Here is a 19,359-nt window from a genome sequence, read left to right as displayed (position 1 = left end):
TGTATTCTAACAAATCAGACGGTTCTTGAGTCTTCATATAGAACCACTACCCTTAACAAAGAACCCTTGAAGAACCCTCCTTTTCCTGTGTTTACAGTTACAAAGCTAGTACCCATGTGCAAGGCTTTGCTGGTGAACTGTGATGGACAAACTGAGAGAATGAGTTTGCTGCTAGACGGTTTTTTGCAGGACCAGTAGGGGACACTCCATGCTTTAGTCTACAGGCACTATGAAGCCTTAGTGCACTGATAATACACTCTGCTGTAATAAGGCTGCTTTCATTTGGACTAACCCTAACCCTGTGAAATGAAAGCCCAAAAGCCCTGATTCAAAGTATAGCACCACCTCTAGTGCCAAGATCACCCATCTGTTTGTTTATTTCACTGAAGTGAAGAGATTTTTCACTGTCAAAATAATTTGAATGAGTGAATTTTTGATGCAAGGGCAATGTGCTGTGAAGCATATGCTGTTTTTAACCTGTAAAAACAAATATCATTATTAATAGTATTAGTATATTAGGGCTGGGCGATATGGACAAAATCAAATATCACAATATTTTTGACCAAATACCTCAATATCGATATCGCAACAATATTGTAGGGATGACTATTGGTGCTTTCACAAAATATTTACACAATGAGATTTTTGATAAATAATCATCAGTAATGTGGATATAATGACTAAGTGGGTAAAGGCAAATAATAGAACAGCTAGAACAGTCTGGTAAGTTCAGAAAATGACATCACTTTACTGTAATGCAGCCTTTAAAACCAGGAAAAGACAACACTTATGCCATATCACGATATTACGATATCCAAAATCTAAGACGATATCTTGTCTCATATCACGATATTGATATAATATTGATATATTGCCCAGCCCTAATATATATAAATAGTATTATTAATATTTGGAGTTTCTGTAGGATCTGAATGTTTAAATGTATTCCTTCAGCAAGTCTGACCCTTCAAGAATGTCGGTCTATACAGTATATGCATAGATACTCCAGATTTGGCAGTGGTCAATACAGATCATGATTGCACACTAATACAAGAATGGACAGCTGTGAGTTGCCTGATGAACTGCACAGGTGGGGCGAGGTGGGTGTGGCCTTATAAAAACAAGACGATGCACTGAGATCTTATTGGCGCTTGTGCAAAAATGAAAATCCACTTTGACGTCAAGCGTTTTCACCTCAAGATACGGTGACAGAAGACTCAAATCGCGTGGTTCTCAAGTCGTACCATTCACATTTCCTGATTGTCGGAGGGGGGAAACGAATACTTTTGCAATAACTTTGGGTTCTCTCGCTGCGTAAATTTCACTTTCACACTTCGAGGCTTTTCAGCTGCAGTTGTGCAAACAGTAGAGGGGGATTTACTTCGGGGTGTGTATCTGTCGAAGGATAAAAAACTAGACTGAACTTTTGCACTTCTGTCACAGCGAGGGAAAACTCCTCCACCCCTTATTGAGATCTGGAAAAATCATTCTTCAAAATTCCATGCCTTTGTTGCATATAACCCCCCCCTCCCCTCCCTTCACACATAAAGCCCCTCAGTTTCCAAATAAAAAAAATAAAAAAATGGATACGCAGCCTTCAAGTTAGTTTGACTCCCTTGAAAAAAAAAAATGAAAATCATGTGGGTCCTCTGCATGCTCCTCTGCTGTCGCTGCATCCACAGGGGAACTAATAAACGCTAACAACGGCGATATTGGGTTCCGAGCCGCTCCACAAAAATATCAGATCTGGACAAACTAACAGTTCATCAAACGCCCCTTCCCCTCCGCTCATTTCCAACCTGTCCTGGGAAGAGAGCGAGGCCTCGTGAAAAAGATTCAATGTCCTGAACAGTAGACAGCTAACCAGAGGGAGTCAGGACAAAGGCCCTCATTCTTCATCCTCCATCCTCTCCACATACCCACCTTATACAAGACAGTCAACCCATTCCCAAGGAGCCCTTGTAGCTTTGTTGCCCCTGTTAAACATGAAGTCATGCTCTTAAAGCCGCCTGTGATGTCTTTGGCTCACGCCGGGGCTGATGTCATGCGATGAGAAAATGTCAAAACGTGAAAGGGGATGGGAAGCCGGGCGAATCTTTATGAAAAGATGCTTTCTAATACTGCTAAAAAAAAGCCACTTTGAATTTCTAGGGGTGATATTGCTTTGGCTGCGGGACAGGAGGTGGGATATTTCTTGGAGCACAAGCCTACACATCCAGTCAGATTTCCTATATGTCATTTATTTTGCAGGAGCTGGTTCGCGGCCAGGGGGCTGGGGCGTCTCGTACGTGGAAGAGGTTTTGTTTCTTTAGCCTCCGTGGGACGTGATGCCTCGGGTGAAGAACCCAGACCGTGGAGCCAATACGCTTCGGGGCTGGGAGGGGGGAGCGACATATTCTCTATTTAAATGCCCCATGCGCTGGCTGTAAAAGTCCCATTCATTTACGGGCCGTGGAAGAATTATACCGGATATGTAATGTTTCAGCGCAAATACAAGTCCAACAACCTGTCCTTACCATGCAATATGCAAATAACATCTCATTTCATTACATTAAATCCCCCCCTATTCGGTTTCGTTTAGTGCCTTGTCAATCCCGGAATGGGAGAAATGACTGAGTTGCTGTTTTGCTCTCCCGGGCCAAATCCTTTCGGAGGGAGACTGGAATATTTTCCAACAACCCTTTGGACCACAAAAAAACAACGCCACTAAGCCCCGGGATTAAATAATTACACAGCGGCTCTTACAGCAGATCGCCACAAAGACGACATTGTGTTTGTGCCAGCAAAGCCACTATTAACCTGACTTAACCATTATTCTCCAAAATTGCTCTCAGGAGGAGGAGGAGGAGGGGGGGGAGGGGGGGGGAGGCACGCATTTAAAAAAAAAACTTCAACAGTTCCACTCCAGTCTGGACAGAAAGAAAAGCTTCCCGGCGCAAATCCATTGAAGTTGGTGGTTTAAAGCGGAGGGAGCGCATAAATCTTGCCTTTGTCCCCGCCCCCCCCACCCCCACCCCCATCCACTATACTTCCCTCTATTTCAAATCGCAGACTTAAAGGAATAGTTCACCCGAAAATGAAAATTCTGTCATCATCTACTCCCCCTCATGCCAATTGAAACACAGGTGAAGTTTGTCCATATAACACACAGGGAGGCTGCCAGCACAACTCCATAGCAGCCTTCTCCAAAACAACTGAAGTCAGTGGGGACCAGTTCTTCAGAGTTCCAAAAAGACCTACAGTATATTTACACCATCATTTAGTGCAAATCTTAACTACAGCTGATTGATTTGCAACAAATAATGGTGTATAGGTCTTTCTATTCACAGTGTGATTTTGTTTTGGAACTCTAAAGAACAGGTCCCCATTGACTTCAGTTGTTTTGGAGAAGGCTGCTACCAAGTTGTGCTGGCAACCTCCCTGTGTGTTATATGGACTAACACATTTCACCTGTGTTTCATTTGGCATGAGGGTGAGTAGATGAAGATGACAGAATTTTCATTTTTGGGTGAACTATTCCTTTAACAGCGAGATTTGAATCGCGGCTCCGGCAGAACCCGAGGTCCCAGTTACAGATTCTGAGTCAGCTGGATCTATTTGAATGCACTCTTATGGGTAAGGTAGTTTCCCATTAAGAGGCTGTGACTCACGTGCTTTCATGTATCTGCGGATCAGCTCGTCGAGTGATGAAAGACATACTATATTTACTACATATCACATCCTATATGTCATGTCGCCGCTGCATTCGTTCCACGTTCCCATGCGACAAACACTTTACTTAGTGCTTTGGAAACTAATAAAGCCCAGGGTCTATCATTAAGAAATTAGGCTAAACATCGGGGCCCCGGGGATACTAGGTTACATTTCCCTGACTTGCTAATTCACCTAACCGCTAGAAATGCACAGTCAGGGCCTTTTTTTTTTTTTTTTTTTGCAACAAGCCAGCGCTTTTAATGGGCCTTTAGGCCTGGCTCCTCTTTCATTGACTTAATGGTGGGGTTGCATTCAGACGCACTGAGCGTTTATTCAGGTTGACATGGGGGTTTTTGCTTTTGTACACGGTGAACTGTTGTTAGACCTTCAGGGCGGGAATGAACGGGACACAAAAGCTCTGTGGAAGGAGATCTATTTGCCTTCATGGCGAGAGAAGGCAGTCTTTTAGGCCAGTGATTCTCAACCTTTTTCATATCAAGCACTCTAATTTAGTCCACATTAGAGCCACAGACCCCCATTTGATTGAGATTTTGTGTCTCGGACCCAAATCTGAGAATATTTTTGTTGTTAGATACGATTTTGTCCAGAATTCCATGACTATCTGTATAGCAGGTAGAGAGATAACCAAAACAGACCAAAACAGTCATTTTTCTACATTCTCTAATTGTGTTAACTTCTTGTAAATTAAATAATGGTGAAGTTTAACAATTCATCAATTTGCTGGGGACCCCCTGGAACCCCCTCAAGGACCCCTGGTGGTCCCCGGACCCCACGTTGAGAACCACTGATTTAGGAAACAGACTGAGGTCAGCTGATTTCCAGGATCTGAAAGAAAAAAAAAACTCGAGCTACCGACAGGTAATTCAGGTTATCTTGAACAAATAAGCCATCGCTCAAAAGGAGGAAGACTCTATTAACGGCCGCCAGGCCCAGCAGACAGCAAAGATAACAACCACTTCACTGTTAAATAGGGAGTGATGATGTGAGAGAAAACTAGGGGGGAGTCTGCAGAGTGTAAAAAAAACAAAAAAAACAAAGATGTGTAGGTTTTCACCCGCAGAGCTGCCGGAAAAAAGGCTTCTTCTCAACGCCTTCAGCGAGGATGCGCCCGCCTCCCACGCTGTAACCCAAGAGGGGCCCCTGCGCTGTTAAATAACCTTCAAAAAAAGAAAAAGTAAGTCCACGGGCCCTCTGTCATGAAAACCAATATGTCATCCAGCCGGCGCTTCCTTCGACCGCATGTCACCAGGCGAGAGGAAACAGACAGAGAGAGAGAGAGAGAGATGGATCAGCGCGTGGAAAACGGAGATAGCGATTCATCCGCTCGGGGAGTTTTAAAATCAGCGAGACGCATTCAAACGTGTCCTGTGGGGGGTTTTGGAGCCCGTTTTTCCCTCTAAAAAAAAAAAGGTCAGGGCAGGGGCGGGGCGGGGCGGATGTCTGAGGCGGGAGTTGGGGTGGAGAGGTTTTAACGGGCCAGAGGATGATATCTACCGCTCCCTCTCGCCGCGGATAGGGATTTGGCTCGGGACGGCCCGGCGGCATGCGAAGGCTTCGGCGGCAAATTAATAAAGCAAACAGACCCCCGAGATAGATGATAGGGGAAACTATGACGAGAGTGCCTTCGCTGATTTCCTATTGTCTGATTCGGTAATTGCGCTCGGATTATTCGCCATGCCTCCTCCTCTCCCGATAAAGAATCTAGTCATCGGCCTCATCTTTCAATGTCACGGATATAGAGTGACGTCAGCAAAAAGCAAATTAAAGACTGAGTAGAGTGAAAACATCCAGAAACTTGGAAGGGTGCATGAGGTTAAGGGCAGTTCACATGCAGTAAAGTAGGACGGTAGTAGAAAGTAGGAAATAAGAAAGCTCCTTATATGACATACACTTTAACTAGTATGTCAACAGTATATTAGTGGTTCTCAACGTGGGGTCCGGGGACCACCAGGGGTCCTTGAGGGGGTTCCAGGGGGTCCCCAGCAAATTGATGAATTGTTAAACTTCACCATTATTTCATTTACAAGAAGTTAACACAGTTAGAGAATGTAGAAGAATGACTGTTTTGACCATAGTTTCACTGTTATCTCTCTACCTACAATACAGACAGTCATGGAATTCCGGACAAAATCATATCTAACAATAAAAATATTCTCAGATTCGGGTCAGAGAGACAAAATGTCATCAAATGGGGGTCCGTGGCCCTGATGTGCGCCCTCAAGGACCCCTGGTGGTCCCCGGAGCCCACGTTGAGAACCACTGGTCTAAACCACAGAAAAGGTGCAGTCTGTATGTATATCAGGACAGTAGAACTCCATTTTCCCACATTTTTTCCCAAACTTTGTGTCATTTCCAAACGTGACTCAAGACCTGGAAATTCTTTGTCTATACACTCCACTGTGCAGGAACCCTGGCTTTAACACTTGTTGGTTTTCCCACTATTCTCAACAGCCTATAGAAAGCAGCTTCTAATAATAGGCCGGGGCACGCGCGCGGCACACAGCTCGCCGCATTGTGAACAGCGTCCAGGCGCCACTCTCTTCCTCTAAAGCCGCCCATTAGCAAGAGACAGTGAGGGGAAAGCCCGCCTCTTCATGACACCACAAGCACATTATTTACCCCAGACGAATGGCATCTCGGCAAAGGTCAAAACAACAAATCGCCCCTCCTCCATCTTCTTGAGGCCTACCATATATAAATGACGAGTGATCCGAGACATTATCTAGACGCTGTTATTGTGTTTTTTTTTGGGCCTAGTGCATGAATTATTGGCGGGGTCTTGTAAAAACAGCATTATGAAAACAAACAAGGAGAAGTGCAGTGAGTAAATTATAGCAACAGGTATAAGGCCTCAAACGCTTTGTCACGACTCAGCGCTTTTGGCGACACACACACAATACTGACGTTTCCTCTCATATCATAAAGACTTATGAGCGCGCGAAATGACAAGGGGAGTCGATGCTCAGCGCAGAAACAGGCTCTTGTGTACTGAGCTTCCATAATGGATTTTTAACGCGCCTCGGTACAAATTTAGCGCCACTGTGAGCGGCAGGAATTTTTATGAGCCGACATTTTTCAGCTCGTGACTCCGATTTGCCGCGTTACTCGCTGACATACATCATAATTTTCCTGGAAAAAAAAGTGGAATCGCAGCATGGATTTTACACGGCAATTAGTCGCTTTCCTGACACCCCGCGGTCTTAAAACAACCAAAACAGGCTGGTTTCGGGCCTCCTCAGGTTCCCCCCTCGTGTTGCAGACCGTTCTGTCATCTTAACAGCGGTGAGTGAGGCGAACGCTTTGTCATATCCCTAATGTGAAATATCACAGACGTCAAATCTCCCCCCCCACCCCCCCACCCCCCGAGGACCACCAGCTCGGAGGCTCGATTCGTAACTCGGTCCCGCCGCCAAGTTCAAGAACGAGGTGCCGCGCGGATTTTAAGAGACGGCTCCTTCTCCAATGGAGTTACCAGGCGGAAGAAATGGCAGCATCTCGCCACGCTACGCCACGCAAGCCATTAAAACAGAAGCTCAGACAGAGAGAGAGAGAGAGAGAGAGAGAGAGAGAGAGAGAGAGAGAGAGCGATTGCTGAAAGAAGTGGAGAGGAAGCCGATGCGTTTACCATGTGTGCTGCTCGGGAGTTTGGCGCTTGGCCAGCCTCGCACTACACACACACACACACACACACTGGCTCCTCGTGTTAAAAAACGGGGGCTCTCGCTCTAATGGCTCTTGCCTGTTGGGCTAATTACAAAAGCAGAACCACCAGTATAAACATCACAGGTCTTACGTGTTAAAGTGGGACCAAAAGGGGTCTGGCTCTAATCAGAAGGGGGAACAAACCTGAATTGTGCTAACGCGGAAGGACGGAAATGAAAGAGAATCGGACAAAGCAAACAAGAAATGATAATATTCGACCGCTTCTAGAGATTTTATCTAAAAGGGGAACCTTTTGATATTTGAGTAGAGATGGCGGTGATAATGTTAGTTGTCGTTAGGCTCGGGCAGAGCTCCGAAACGGAGAGGTAACCCAAGGTCCGAATTGTGAACATTTGGCCACCGACGCGCGCCCGAGTCCTTGACATGTTTCTGTGGCTCCGCGAAGCCGAGAGACGAGCTTGAGATTCATCCTAAACCCCCCCCCCCCCCCCCCACCACCACCACCTCCCCCTTTCAGTCTGATGGGTAGGACCGCAGCAAAGCTTGGATTTCAGCTTCTCTGAAATAACATCCCGGCAACAAACCAACCCCCCCCCCCGTCGCCCACTACCCACCGCCGGATCCCTTCTCACACCTTGCGCCAAGCAAGGGTCCGACCAGTATGGGTTACTGAAGGCCAGTATGATACTGAGATTTTCGGATTGAAGCCAATGGCTGATATTAAACATCTTCAATATCTTCATCTTCATGCCCAAAAAAATGGAAAGGCCTCAAACAGCATTTTAGACCATGGGACACTAAAACTAAAATACATTTGAACATTTTCATATCAAAAATGGGTAGAAAGACCTCTGAAACAGTATTTAGGGAAACCATGGGAAACATTTTACCATGGGAAACTAAAACTCTCCATTGAACCTAAGGATAATGATAGAAGAAGAAGGGACTTCCCATAGCCTGTAGCATTAATCAATTATACAATGAATTTGTAATCAAACTGCATCATATCTATCATATCAGAGGAGGATGACACTGAGTGGCTAATATCTTGATTTTTAATATACTGCCAATATCGGCCTGATATATCAGTCTAACTCTCTACCAAAGTCCACCATGACTATGAGTGCTACAGTCAGCCAAAGTCATAAGCAAGTCTGCCGTTTGTCATTAGCAGGGACACCTGAATGTCATAAGGCCAGGCTAAGGTTGGGAGCTGTCATCGGAGGCATTAGTCAGTCGGACTCCCCCCCCGTCCAAAACAAATGAATCAAGCACACACAGAGACGTGATGGGTGTAAACAATCACTTCCAAAATAGCACAGAGGAATTCTGTATTCATCTTGAGGCGTAAAGTGATACCCACATTTACAGTGGATATAATGGCAGCGCAAAGACATATCAAATACTGTCCTTGGAGAATAGTGAAATGCAGAATTTCACATAAAACAGCGTCAGCTCTGAGGTCTTCAGGGGCCAAATTCAGGTCAGTCAGTTCGGGATGAGACACTTCATTCTATAGAGGGCTTTCAGGGGGCAGAACTCACATGGAGGTCCTCTGCTCTTGGGCAACAGTGGCTTTTAAAGGAATAGTTGACCCAAAAATGAAAGTTCTGTCATCATCTACTCACCCTCATGCCAGCTGAAACACAGGTGAAGTTTGTCCATATAACACACAGGGAGGCTGCAGCACAACTCCATAGCAGCCTTCTCCAAAACAACTGAAGTCAGTGGGGACCAGTTCTTCAGAGTTCCAAAAAGACCTACAGTATATTTACACCATCATTTAGTGCAAATCTGAACTACAGCTGATTGATTTGCAACAAATAATGGTGTATAGGTCTTTCTATTCACAGTGTGATTGTTTGGTTGTTTTTGTTTTGGAGCTCTAAAGAACAGGTCCCCATTGACTTCAGTTGTTTTGGAGAAGGCTGCTACCAAGTTGTGCTGGCAACCTCCCTGTGTGTTATATGGACTAACACATTTCACCTGTGTTTCATTTGGCATGAGGGTGAGGAGATGATGACAGAATTTTCATTTTTGGGTCAACTATTCCTTTAAATATTTTGGACAAAGCCATCTCCAATGGACCTCCATGATGGTGCCAAAAACGGTTGCTAGAACTGTGACATAACTGCAAAGCCTCTACCTGTATGCTGTCAAACTACATCACTTGTCTGTTCTTTAGAATAGAATAGAATTGAGCAGTATCTAATTAATGAAAGGAAGTAAAAGTCGTATTAGAGTTAACACTGAACTTCAACTGAATCTTCCTGTTCACCCATGCAAATGAATTTCTTGTGGGTTCTCCATCAGTTTGCATGGACTGCTGCTATATAGTGATGTATGGTGATATACAGTATACACAGCTAAATCTTTTCATGATCATACACATGTGTCTTATAATAAATTACATTGTTGTATAAGCAATGCTACTATGTATGTACTGTATGTATGCTATAAGCTATGTTTGCTAACCTGTATTCTCCATAGAAGACATGAAGGCAGCTTGATGAACTAGGGAGCCAGAGAACTGAGATCGCATTCAAATAAACTCATCATTAATTCGGTCTATATGTCATCGCCATGAATCTGTACTTGTTATTCCTTCACTTCTTCGGGACAGTGCTGTATCATTGCCAGCCACATTGTAAATGAGGATTTCAGCGACACAGGAGAGCATTGTAATCCCTAAACCTTCGAGCCGGCGCCCAATCAACTGTCCAACTCTCCTTCCCAAACAGCCTATCAAAATAAACAGCAATGGCTGATGAGGGATGGCATGTCCACTGCAAAGACAAACAAAAGTGAAAAGCCAAATCACACGCGCGGATCGGGTTTCGCGCCGAGCGGCTCCCCCCCCCCAATGAGAAAAACAGCCTCCCCCCCGGCCGCAGAAACGAGAAAAGTTTACCTCCAGCTTGGTGTAGTTATGACTGACAAGACATTCTTTTCGTGACGTTACCACCGAACCTCTTATATATCCTTCCCTCTTCACCACCCCCCCCCAACAGGAAGTTTGCCACTGAAATAGCGGGGCAAAAACCGGAAATAATCCGGCGCGTGAGGCTCGTAAACTAGAGCGGTGACACGTGATGACCCGTGCGGCTTAGTTAGGGACACCAAAGACATTTTACTGCCATAATCCAAGTCCACTGGAGCACAGCAGCAGTGTGCAGGTAGTGTGGATATGCCTAATGAAACTTTATAGTCTTCTTTTAACAAGCGGTATTACAGGAACTGTCAAAATGCACATTAAGTGTAAAAAGGCTTGGACCGATACGGAAAGCCGATATTGTCAGATGTGGCCCTATCAGTGTCTGATATGATGGATATGATGCAGTTTGTTTGATCACATATTTTTTTGTAGAATTGATTAATACTACACTGGTTGTCCATAGGAAAACTTTAACCCAAACTGATTCTAATGCAAAATCTGGGGGAAACGGTGAATATAAAAAGGTCATTTTTTTTAAAAATTTTGCATGCAAATTTTTTTTTTTTTTTTTTTTGCAAAATCTGAAAATATTGAATATGGGCACGAAATAGCAGCTATCAGCAGCTGCAGTCCAAAAACCCATAACAGTTGAACCCTAATACAAAAACAGAAGCAGTTCCCACAATCTACTCCATCAAGACAAATATGCAGTCGCACTTTTTTCTGAGATCGCTCTTCCTCCTCATGTTTTTGCTTTGACCCTCTTTTCCTCGTGGTCTACCTTCATCTCTCGTCTTTCTTCATGAGTCTCTCTCTCTCTCCCCTTTCTCTCTCTCTCTCTCTCTCTCACACACACACACACACACATAAACACATCACCCCTCTGTCTGTTTCCAGATGTCTTCCGCCCATCTACATAGACAGGTCTGCTGTGTGATGTTCATGGGATTTCCTACACATCTGCCTAGAAGATCTGCAGAAAGGCCAGGCTAAGGCCAAACACACACACACACACACACACACACACACGATGGAGATGGAACTGTGCACCTCTGCATGCCATCCTAGTACTAAAACAGACTATAGGCCAAAACTGAGCTAAAGCTGCACAAATGCTGCTAAAGTGTACAATTAGTGTCTACATATAATCTCCTAATCAGGTTAGAATATGTTTAGGAATGCAGAGCAGCTGCAGGTAAACAAACCTAATTTTGTGACTTAATATAATAACATAACAATATGGATATGTAATCTATGGGTGTATACTGTACTGTGCATGCAATATGTGCAGGTATGTGTATGTGAAGACTTATTACTGCTACACCCAGTAAATAAATGAAATAAAACTCTGATCCCAAAACATATATATAAAATGCAATCACATAAACTATATTAGTCAGCATAGAGCAGTGATTCTCAACCTTTTTCATATCAAGGACCCCTGATTTAGTCCACATTAGAGCCACAGACCCCCATTTAAACAGATTTTGTCTCTCGGACACAAATCTGAGAATATTTTTGTTGTTATAGATATGCTTTAGTCCAGAATTCCATGACTATCTGTATTGTAGGTAGAGAGATAACAGTGAAATTATGATCAAAATAGTCATTCTTCTACATTCTCTCTCTCTACATGAAGTTTAACACTTCACCAATTTGCTGGGGACCCCCTGGAACCACCTCAAGGACCCCTGGTGGGCCCCGGACCCCACGTTGAGAACCACTGATATAGAGTAAATCTGTTTCAGTCAAATGAGTTCTGTTTCTCCAGCATAATGCATGTTGGGCCTCGTCCAACAGTGCCTATCTGCTGCTCCTCCTAATATGACCGTGCAGTGCTAGACTGCATGAGCCTGATCGTCAATAATTGGTTTGCTGGAGATTTTTGTGTCCCCGGGAACCACCTCAAGGACCCCTGGTGGTCCCCGGACCCCATGTTGCGAACCTTTTTGGGAATCGGGACCTAAATATCTTTCTGATATTAGCCACCTCAAGGACCCCTGGTGGTCCCCGGACCCCACGTTGAGAACTTTTTTAGGAATCGGGACCTAAATAGCTTTCTGATATTAGCTCAAACCAGCTTCCAAAGCTGTTTTACTATAATATGGATTTTTTTTTTTTTTTTGTGACCAAGTTTTTTTTTATTTTCCTGGATGTGAGGGATGCAGGTACCTTGACATTGACATGAATCAGCGGAAAAACGAAACAAAGAGTAAATAAATAAATAAGTGACTAAATAGCAAAAAATAAGTAAAAATAAACATAAAAAAATAACAATAATAAATAAATAATAACAAGAATAATAACAATAGTAATATAACAATAGAAAAAAAACAAAAAAAAAAACACAAAAAAAACCCCAATAAAGATAGATTATAACAACAATAAATATGGATTTTTACCATGCCATCATATCATATTGTGACCATTTTGTGGCAGTTCGGGTTGAGGTTGAACTCCAGCACGCCGCCATCTGTCAAACGCTTGTTGGATCGCCGCGGCTCTGAAAAGGTTATGAATCACCGGTCAAGCTAGCAAACAGTTATCCTCTGAGGATGGTATAGAAATCAGGTTTTTTCCTTCCTTATGATGGAAAAAAATTAATCTCTCGCACCGTGGGACAGCGAAGCGGCGGGGAGCGTCCGAAGCTTTGCCTGCAGAGCTCAAACACAGATGTACGCGATATGTATGTACGCGCAAAAGGCCATGTATGTTGTTTCTGTGTGCCGTGTTATGATGTTCCAAAGTGGATCTGTTAAGAGCTTAGTCTAAATCACTTCTTCATATGTATTTATGCCATGCTAACACACATACACAAAGAGCCTGGCCCCCCCCTTGACATTGCAAAGAGCATAATAAACTTTTAGGGCTTGTCAACCTCCAAGGACAAACGGGCCCCCGAAACACACACACACACACACACACACACACACACACACACTCCAAAATCATTATCCTACATGACTAAACAAGGACCAGGCGTTATTTGCCTCCAATCCCATTTCAAAAAAAGGGGGGGGGATGTGGACTCTTTCACAATCCATAGCAGAAATTAGCCATGTCGCCACAGAACACTTGCTCTAGGGCATTCCACAAAAAGTCTATGCGTGTGTGTGTGTGTGTGTATGTGTGTGTAGTGAGGCAACCCTTCAGAGAAAACACAAAAACATGCCCCCCCCCCTCTCCTCTCCCCTTCCCTCCCTTCCTCTCCTTCTCCAGGGCTTGGACAAACGCCACTCACAAGCCACGGGGATCAAACTTCAGACCGCCGCGAGCCCCCCCCCCCGGGCTAAGCTTCTCTCTAAAAAAAAAAAAAAAAAGGAATCTGCCCTCATTGAGGAGGAAGAAACTTGGGAGTCCCATGTGAAAAAAAAGGGTCGGTCGGGGCTGTCAGGAGGGGAACCGGTGCGTCTGAATTGCTCCGAGATGTTTTAACAATGTGTCGCATTGTGGAGTTTTCAGTTTTGAGTTGATAGAATAGCCTGAAGTCAGCGGGTAATTTGAGGGTCAATTTTATTGTCAGTTTTTCAGATTTGAGCGGTTGATCTGCCTTGTCTGCTGTAATTTTTTAGCCTTCTTATAAAAACATGACATCATTCATGCGCGTGCCAAAGTTCCCCCAATCTGGATTCCCCTGTTTTATCATCAGGTGCAATTAGAAAAATTGTCAGTTGTATCCGGGACAGCCTTTCATCGGACTGCATTCATAAAAATGGAAGTGCTTTGATGGAAAAACAGTATGTGTGTAGTAGTGTGTGTACGTCCGTCCATGTGTTATCTGAACATGTGGGTGAGAGACCTGGAGGTGGTCACTGGTCACGCACTTCCAGGAATTACAGACTTCAAAAAGCTTTAAAAAAAAAACACGGACCTCGGGGCCTGCCTCGAAATCCAATAAAACAAACCCCCAAATTGCAGCCGACTCCTTGGGGGGGGGGGGGGGTGATGATTAAAAAAAAAAAAAAAAAAAAAAAAATCCAAGGGTTTCCGGACAAGGGAAGGCCTGGGATCTGAAGCGCCGGGGCCTCCCCTCTGAAGAAGTGGTTGACCACGGTGGGTTCAGATCAACCATCTGCCGTCCAATTGTTACCTGCGGGACAAAACTGGAGCCCGTGCGCGACGGTGCCCGTTGTACGTCCCCCCCGCGTCTCAGATCGGCCGAGTAGAACCCCCTGACCAAACACCACCCCCACCCCCCCCCCCAGCTCTAGTCGCAACGCTGGACCGCGGGCAAGGGAAGCTGCGGCGGTCCGTTTTGGCTCGCCGGAGCGAGACTGAGCCACAGCGGTCGTCCAAAACCCCCCCCCATCCCCCCCCACTCTCTCGGTAGCGCCAAGCCTCATAATCCGGGATATCCATGTCACCACGCGTGAACAGTCACAGGAGGGGTCAAGCGTGACGGCAAATACTGGGGCCCGCCGCAGATGAGAAGTCCATATTCCAAAGCTCTGATTCAAAGGATTCAGGGGGTGCGGTGGAGGTTAAAGGGGTTTAGAGTTGAGGGCAGCGGGTCGGGGTCGGGGGGGCCTCGTGTTACGTTGCGGGGTCACTGGTTTTATCCCTGACAGGGGGGCAAAGCTGCTAAAGTGCTCCTGAGCAAGGCTGCCTAACCCCTATGTGTATGTTCACCCAGTGATACAGTGAGAAATAAAAATAAAAAAGATGGGTAAACTACAGCAAACAACCACCAAGACAAACAGAAATCAATTAGATTTTCAGAAAAGCACTGATATTTAGCATTGCTTTCCCCCCTTTCAAAGTCCCTATGCTTGTTTAACTTACATCAGTCTGATACTACTTACTAGGGATGAGACAATACTCATGATACAATTCAATACGCGATATGGGGTTCATGATTCGATACAACCACGATACGATGTAATAAATAAAAGTTCAATGACAACAAAGTCTGACTGCAGAATTCTGTTTATTTCTGAGCCACAAATCTTTCTAGCGATGCCATCGGCTTGCTAGAATGTAAACAACAATTTTAAATTGTCATTACAAAGTGACAATAATATAATTTGGATGGAGAGCTTGTGAAATTGTGATGGTCAAGAGTCTCATTTGTGATTACTACAGCAAAATAACATGGAGCGAATATCAAGATGCATTTTTCGGCCCCACGATACGTATTGTCACATTTCTGTATTGCAATATATTGAATTTCAATATATAGTCCCATCCCGCCAACTTTCTATGATGCATACTATGAATGAGTCGGCCTAAAAAGGTGTAAACTCTGGTATTCTGCAAATAAAACGGAGGGCAAAGTGAGTTTCAGTGGGTTTACCCTCCACTGCATCCCTGTGTCTTCCATTCCAAGGATAGGTACCTAACACCAGCCGACATAAGATAAATAACATAATAAAATGCAATAACGTGCAATTATGTCATTGTGGCTGCATTCGTGAGAATAAGCCGAGATATAAAGTCGTAATATCTATCATAGACGGGGTCCAAGTCTTTTGACTGCGAGGATGCGGACAACCTGGAAAACAGACTGGATGTGGAAGACTCACTTCCTATGTGGTTTACTTCCAGCAGTACAGGATGTGAAGAGAGTTTCTGGGCTGGGAAGCTGGATCGTCCTCTGACTGGCCTCCTGAGCCTATGTGCGATGACAACATCCTGGCCCCGCTTTGGTGTTATAAGTCACGATGAAACCACATTTTGAGAGCGTCTCGCTTCCTTAATGCGATGTTTGTCCCGCCGGAATGGGATGTCGGGGAGGGGATCATTCGAAAAAATGTAAACCAATGGGATAACAGGTAGGGAGAGAAGCACAGGAGAGGCGGGACTGTTCAAAAATCTGTGATGGTTTTATTGGCTGGAATTTTTATGGAACGCCTCCTGGTACACGATGAAGTCACCACTAAAGATTTTATGTTTTCCAAGAAGTAAAAGTCATGAGATTTTGATATAAAAACACAAGAATTTCTTTTTTTTTGTCCTTTTTTGGGGCATAAATTGTCAAATCGGTGTATTTTATGATAGTTAGAATGAGCTAAAAACCAGAATTTCATAGTTAAAGTACTGATCTACAGGGGACACATGGATGAGTTTGGTGTCTATAAACTCACAGCAGTTTCTCCTTTCTACAAGGCACAGTCAGTGACCCTAACACACACACACACACACACACACACACACATACAGTTCAAACGACAGCGAGATGAACCTGTTGCTAAACACAGGTGGTTGTGTTTCTCCGGTCTCCAGAGCCCATTCCATTCCAGTGGCACGGACACCATGTGAACCGCGGCCAAACATTTCCGACAGGCCGCAAATTACCCAGCAGCCCTTGAAACAAAGCGGCCTCCGGAGCGCTGCAGACGGCCGCCAAGATGGCGCTTACAGTATGGGAGGACGGCCTGGGTCTAAAGCCTTGAAGACCATATCCGATGATCCATTCGGGAATATTAGCAATGTCATATGAAAAAATAAGACGGAGCTAATGATCCCTGTGGGAAAATCGAAGCGAAATAATTGGATAGAGCGAAGAAAAAAAAGAATATAGAAGAATGAGAATGAGAATTAAAGTATGAAAAAATATGATTGCAACGTTGTGAGGGTGTGACAGCAGTAAAACATGCTGACCTCATGAAAAAATAGCAACAAAAAATGAAACACATGCAGTGAAAAAATCGGAAAAATATATCGCGATATTCGATAATATTGAATATCGCGATATTTTTTTTCAGAATATATTATCGAATATCGCAGTACATCCTATTGAGAAGTGCAGTATCTCACCCGGAGACCAATTGAAACCTACTGTGACTTACACAAGAACCCAGAACCCCCCCCCCCACACACACACACACACACACACACACACACACACACCATGGGAGAGGGAAGGTGGGTAGCGTTCTCGCGCCCGGCCCCATCTGGATTAGCCTCAGTCATCGCTTCCCTGCTGAGCTGATGTTGACAGAAGGTAAACAATAAGAGGGGTCTCTCTCGGGTCTCCCTCTTTCTCTCTCTCTCTCTCTCTCTCTCTCTCTCACACACACACACACACACACACATACACAGAGGAGGGATTAATCCTTGAATTCTATGAAGGGGGCCTTGACAAGCTTAGAGCGCTTTGCCGACCACCCCGCTATCGCCGCCACCGATACCGCTCAAACTCCCAACCTCTCTCTATCACTCTCTCTCCCTCTCTCTCTCTCTCTCTCCCAGACACACACACACACACACATACCATGCTGGGGAGGGGGATACACTACAGTAAATGATGATATCAGGTTTTGCTGGTGCGAGGCCTGGGCTGCCGGCGTTCTTTTTGGGTTTTTTTTTTTTTTCATCTGTACAGCCTTCTTTGCATTTCAGTGTGGAGGCCCCCCCGGTCTTGGCACAAGAACACCAAAGGGGGGGGGGGGGGGGGGTTGGCCTTGTCAAGTATATGGAGACTCATCGTGCTGGTTGACGCATTGGTGTCATGCAGAGAGACAGAGAAAAGGGGGGAGGGGAGGGAGGGAGGGAGGTGGTGGAGGGGTGAAGGTAAGGTTTGGCTGTGGTGGGTGAAGATTTTCAACACTAGTCTCATTCACACAGCGGCCATTTTGAACATTTGGCGTAGCAAACTATATATATTGGCATATAAATGTAGCATTAATTAAACTCATCAGTGAGGCTAAAATACAGATAAACCTAACAGTTACCAAATTAGCTAGCAATCTCGAGAACAACAACCACAACAACTTTTTGAATTTAGCAGGGAAGTTAGCTAGCTTATTAGCTAGTTAGTAAGCTACTAGCTAGCTAGACTCTGGTAGCTAGTGATAATGGACTAAATATATTAAAATGTAAACATATCCCTATGGATTCTTGAGCTCCATTCATATCAAATATGTTTTTCAGAGGGGAATCTGTGAAATGATAAATGTTTGTATGATGTATCTTGGTGCTCTTCCAGGTAGAGTTTCCCACCCTGAGTATTCAAAATGGCCGCTGGGTGAATAAGGTCAGTTGCCAGGGTGCCAACCTGTGTTTGTTCAGGCTTTTCTAAAAACCACTGAGTCCACTGGCCATTGTGGCTGGCTGGACAGAGAAGTTAGACTGGTTGTTTCGAAGTCTGGACTAAAAAAGTGTAGCATTGATCAATTCTAAAATAAATATGTAGGCTAATGAATCAAACTACATCATATCCATCATATCATAATTTATTTTTTTATATGCGTCTGAACTTAGTTTGAAATATGAAAGCTCATGCGCTGGAGACTATAGCATGCACACTGTTGAATTCTGTCAAAATAACCCATTATTCACACACACATCACAAACACACAGTGACATAAAGATTCTCCTGTCTATCAGTCTGTCTCTCGCTCTATCTGTCTTGTCTTTCTCTTTCCCTGTTGCACCATCTGTCTCGTCTTTTTCTCAGTCTTTCTTCCTCTCTCTCTCTCTCTCTCTCTCTCCAAAGACACTGAAGCAAGATGATTTGTTTGAGATGAGTAGTACCTGTGGAGGGATTTAGAACACACACACACACACACCCCAACTACTCCTTGTCCCAACCTAAGAGTGGGCCTGGAAGTCAGAGTGTCAGGCTTGTGATCGGAGGGGTCGCCGGTTTAAATCCCTGAACCGACTGGGAGCACGTGGATGTGGAAAGTGAACAAGTTGCCCTTGAGCAAGGCACTGCCCCCCCCCCCACCCCCACCCCCACCCACCCACCCACCATCTGCCACCATGGTGAATCCTGCGGTCGTGCTGGGCAGCTGTGGGGCAGGTGTGAACGCGTTGAAGTGCGTGAATGCGTTGCTAGAGAACGGCGTGGTGGTGGTGTGCACAGTCAACTTTCCCTGGATGAACGAGAAGAGGTTAAAAAAAGAGAGAGCCGCCAGAGGGGCCGTTCAGTCGGGGGGGGGGGGGGGAGAGAGAGAGAGAGAGAGCGGCCGTCACCGTCACCTCGTCACCGCCTCCTCCACCCCGGCACTGTAAATAACCTTGTTTATCTTGGGCGCATCAAACGGGCTGGTTAACGGCTAGATGAGCAAACCAACTGTCTGTTCTCCACCCCCCCACCCCAC

The 19,359-nt window shown here is 44.9% G+C and overlaps 1 protein-coding gene across 1 annotated transcript in view; it reads right to left on the bottom strand.

Moving 5' to 3' along the window:
- LOC139662685 (collagen alpha-1(XIII) chain-like) overlaps positions 1–19,131 on the bottom strand; it is a gene marked incomplete at its 5' end in the record, with an annotated part of 87,887 nt that extends 68,756 nt beyond the window's left edge. The window contains one exon of the mRNA XM_071541406.1: positions 19,000–19,131. Within this exon, the coding sequence (XP_071397507.1) occupies positions 19,000–19,131 (132 nt within the window). The remainder of the gene's footprint in view (positions 1–18,999) is intronic.
- Between the last annotated feature and the right edge of the window lie 228 nt (positions 19,132–19,359).

This window comes from Centroberyx affinis, unplaced genomic scaffold (assembly GCF_046629955.1).
Source record: "Centroberyx affinis isolate AG114_WGS23_722 - 3 ecotype Tasmania unplaced genomic scaffold, CSIRO-AGI_Caff_v1 ptg003862l_1, whole genome shotgun sequence".
Taxonomy (NCBI): domain Eukaryota; kingdom Metazoa; phylum Chordata; class Actinopteri; order Beryciformes; family Berycidae; genus Centroberyx; species Centroberyx affinis.
The sequence above is the reverse complement of the archived record's forward strand: the minus strand, read 5'-3'. Positions and strand labels throughout refer to the sequence as shown.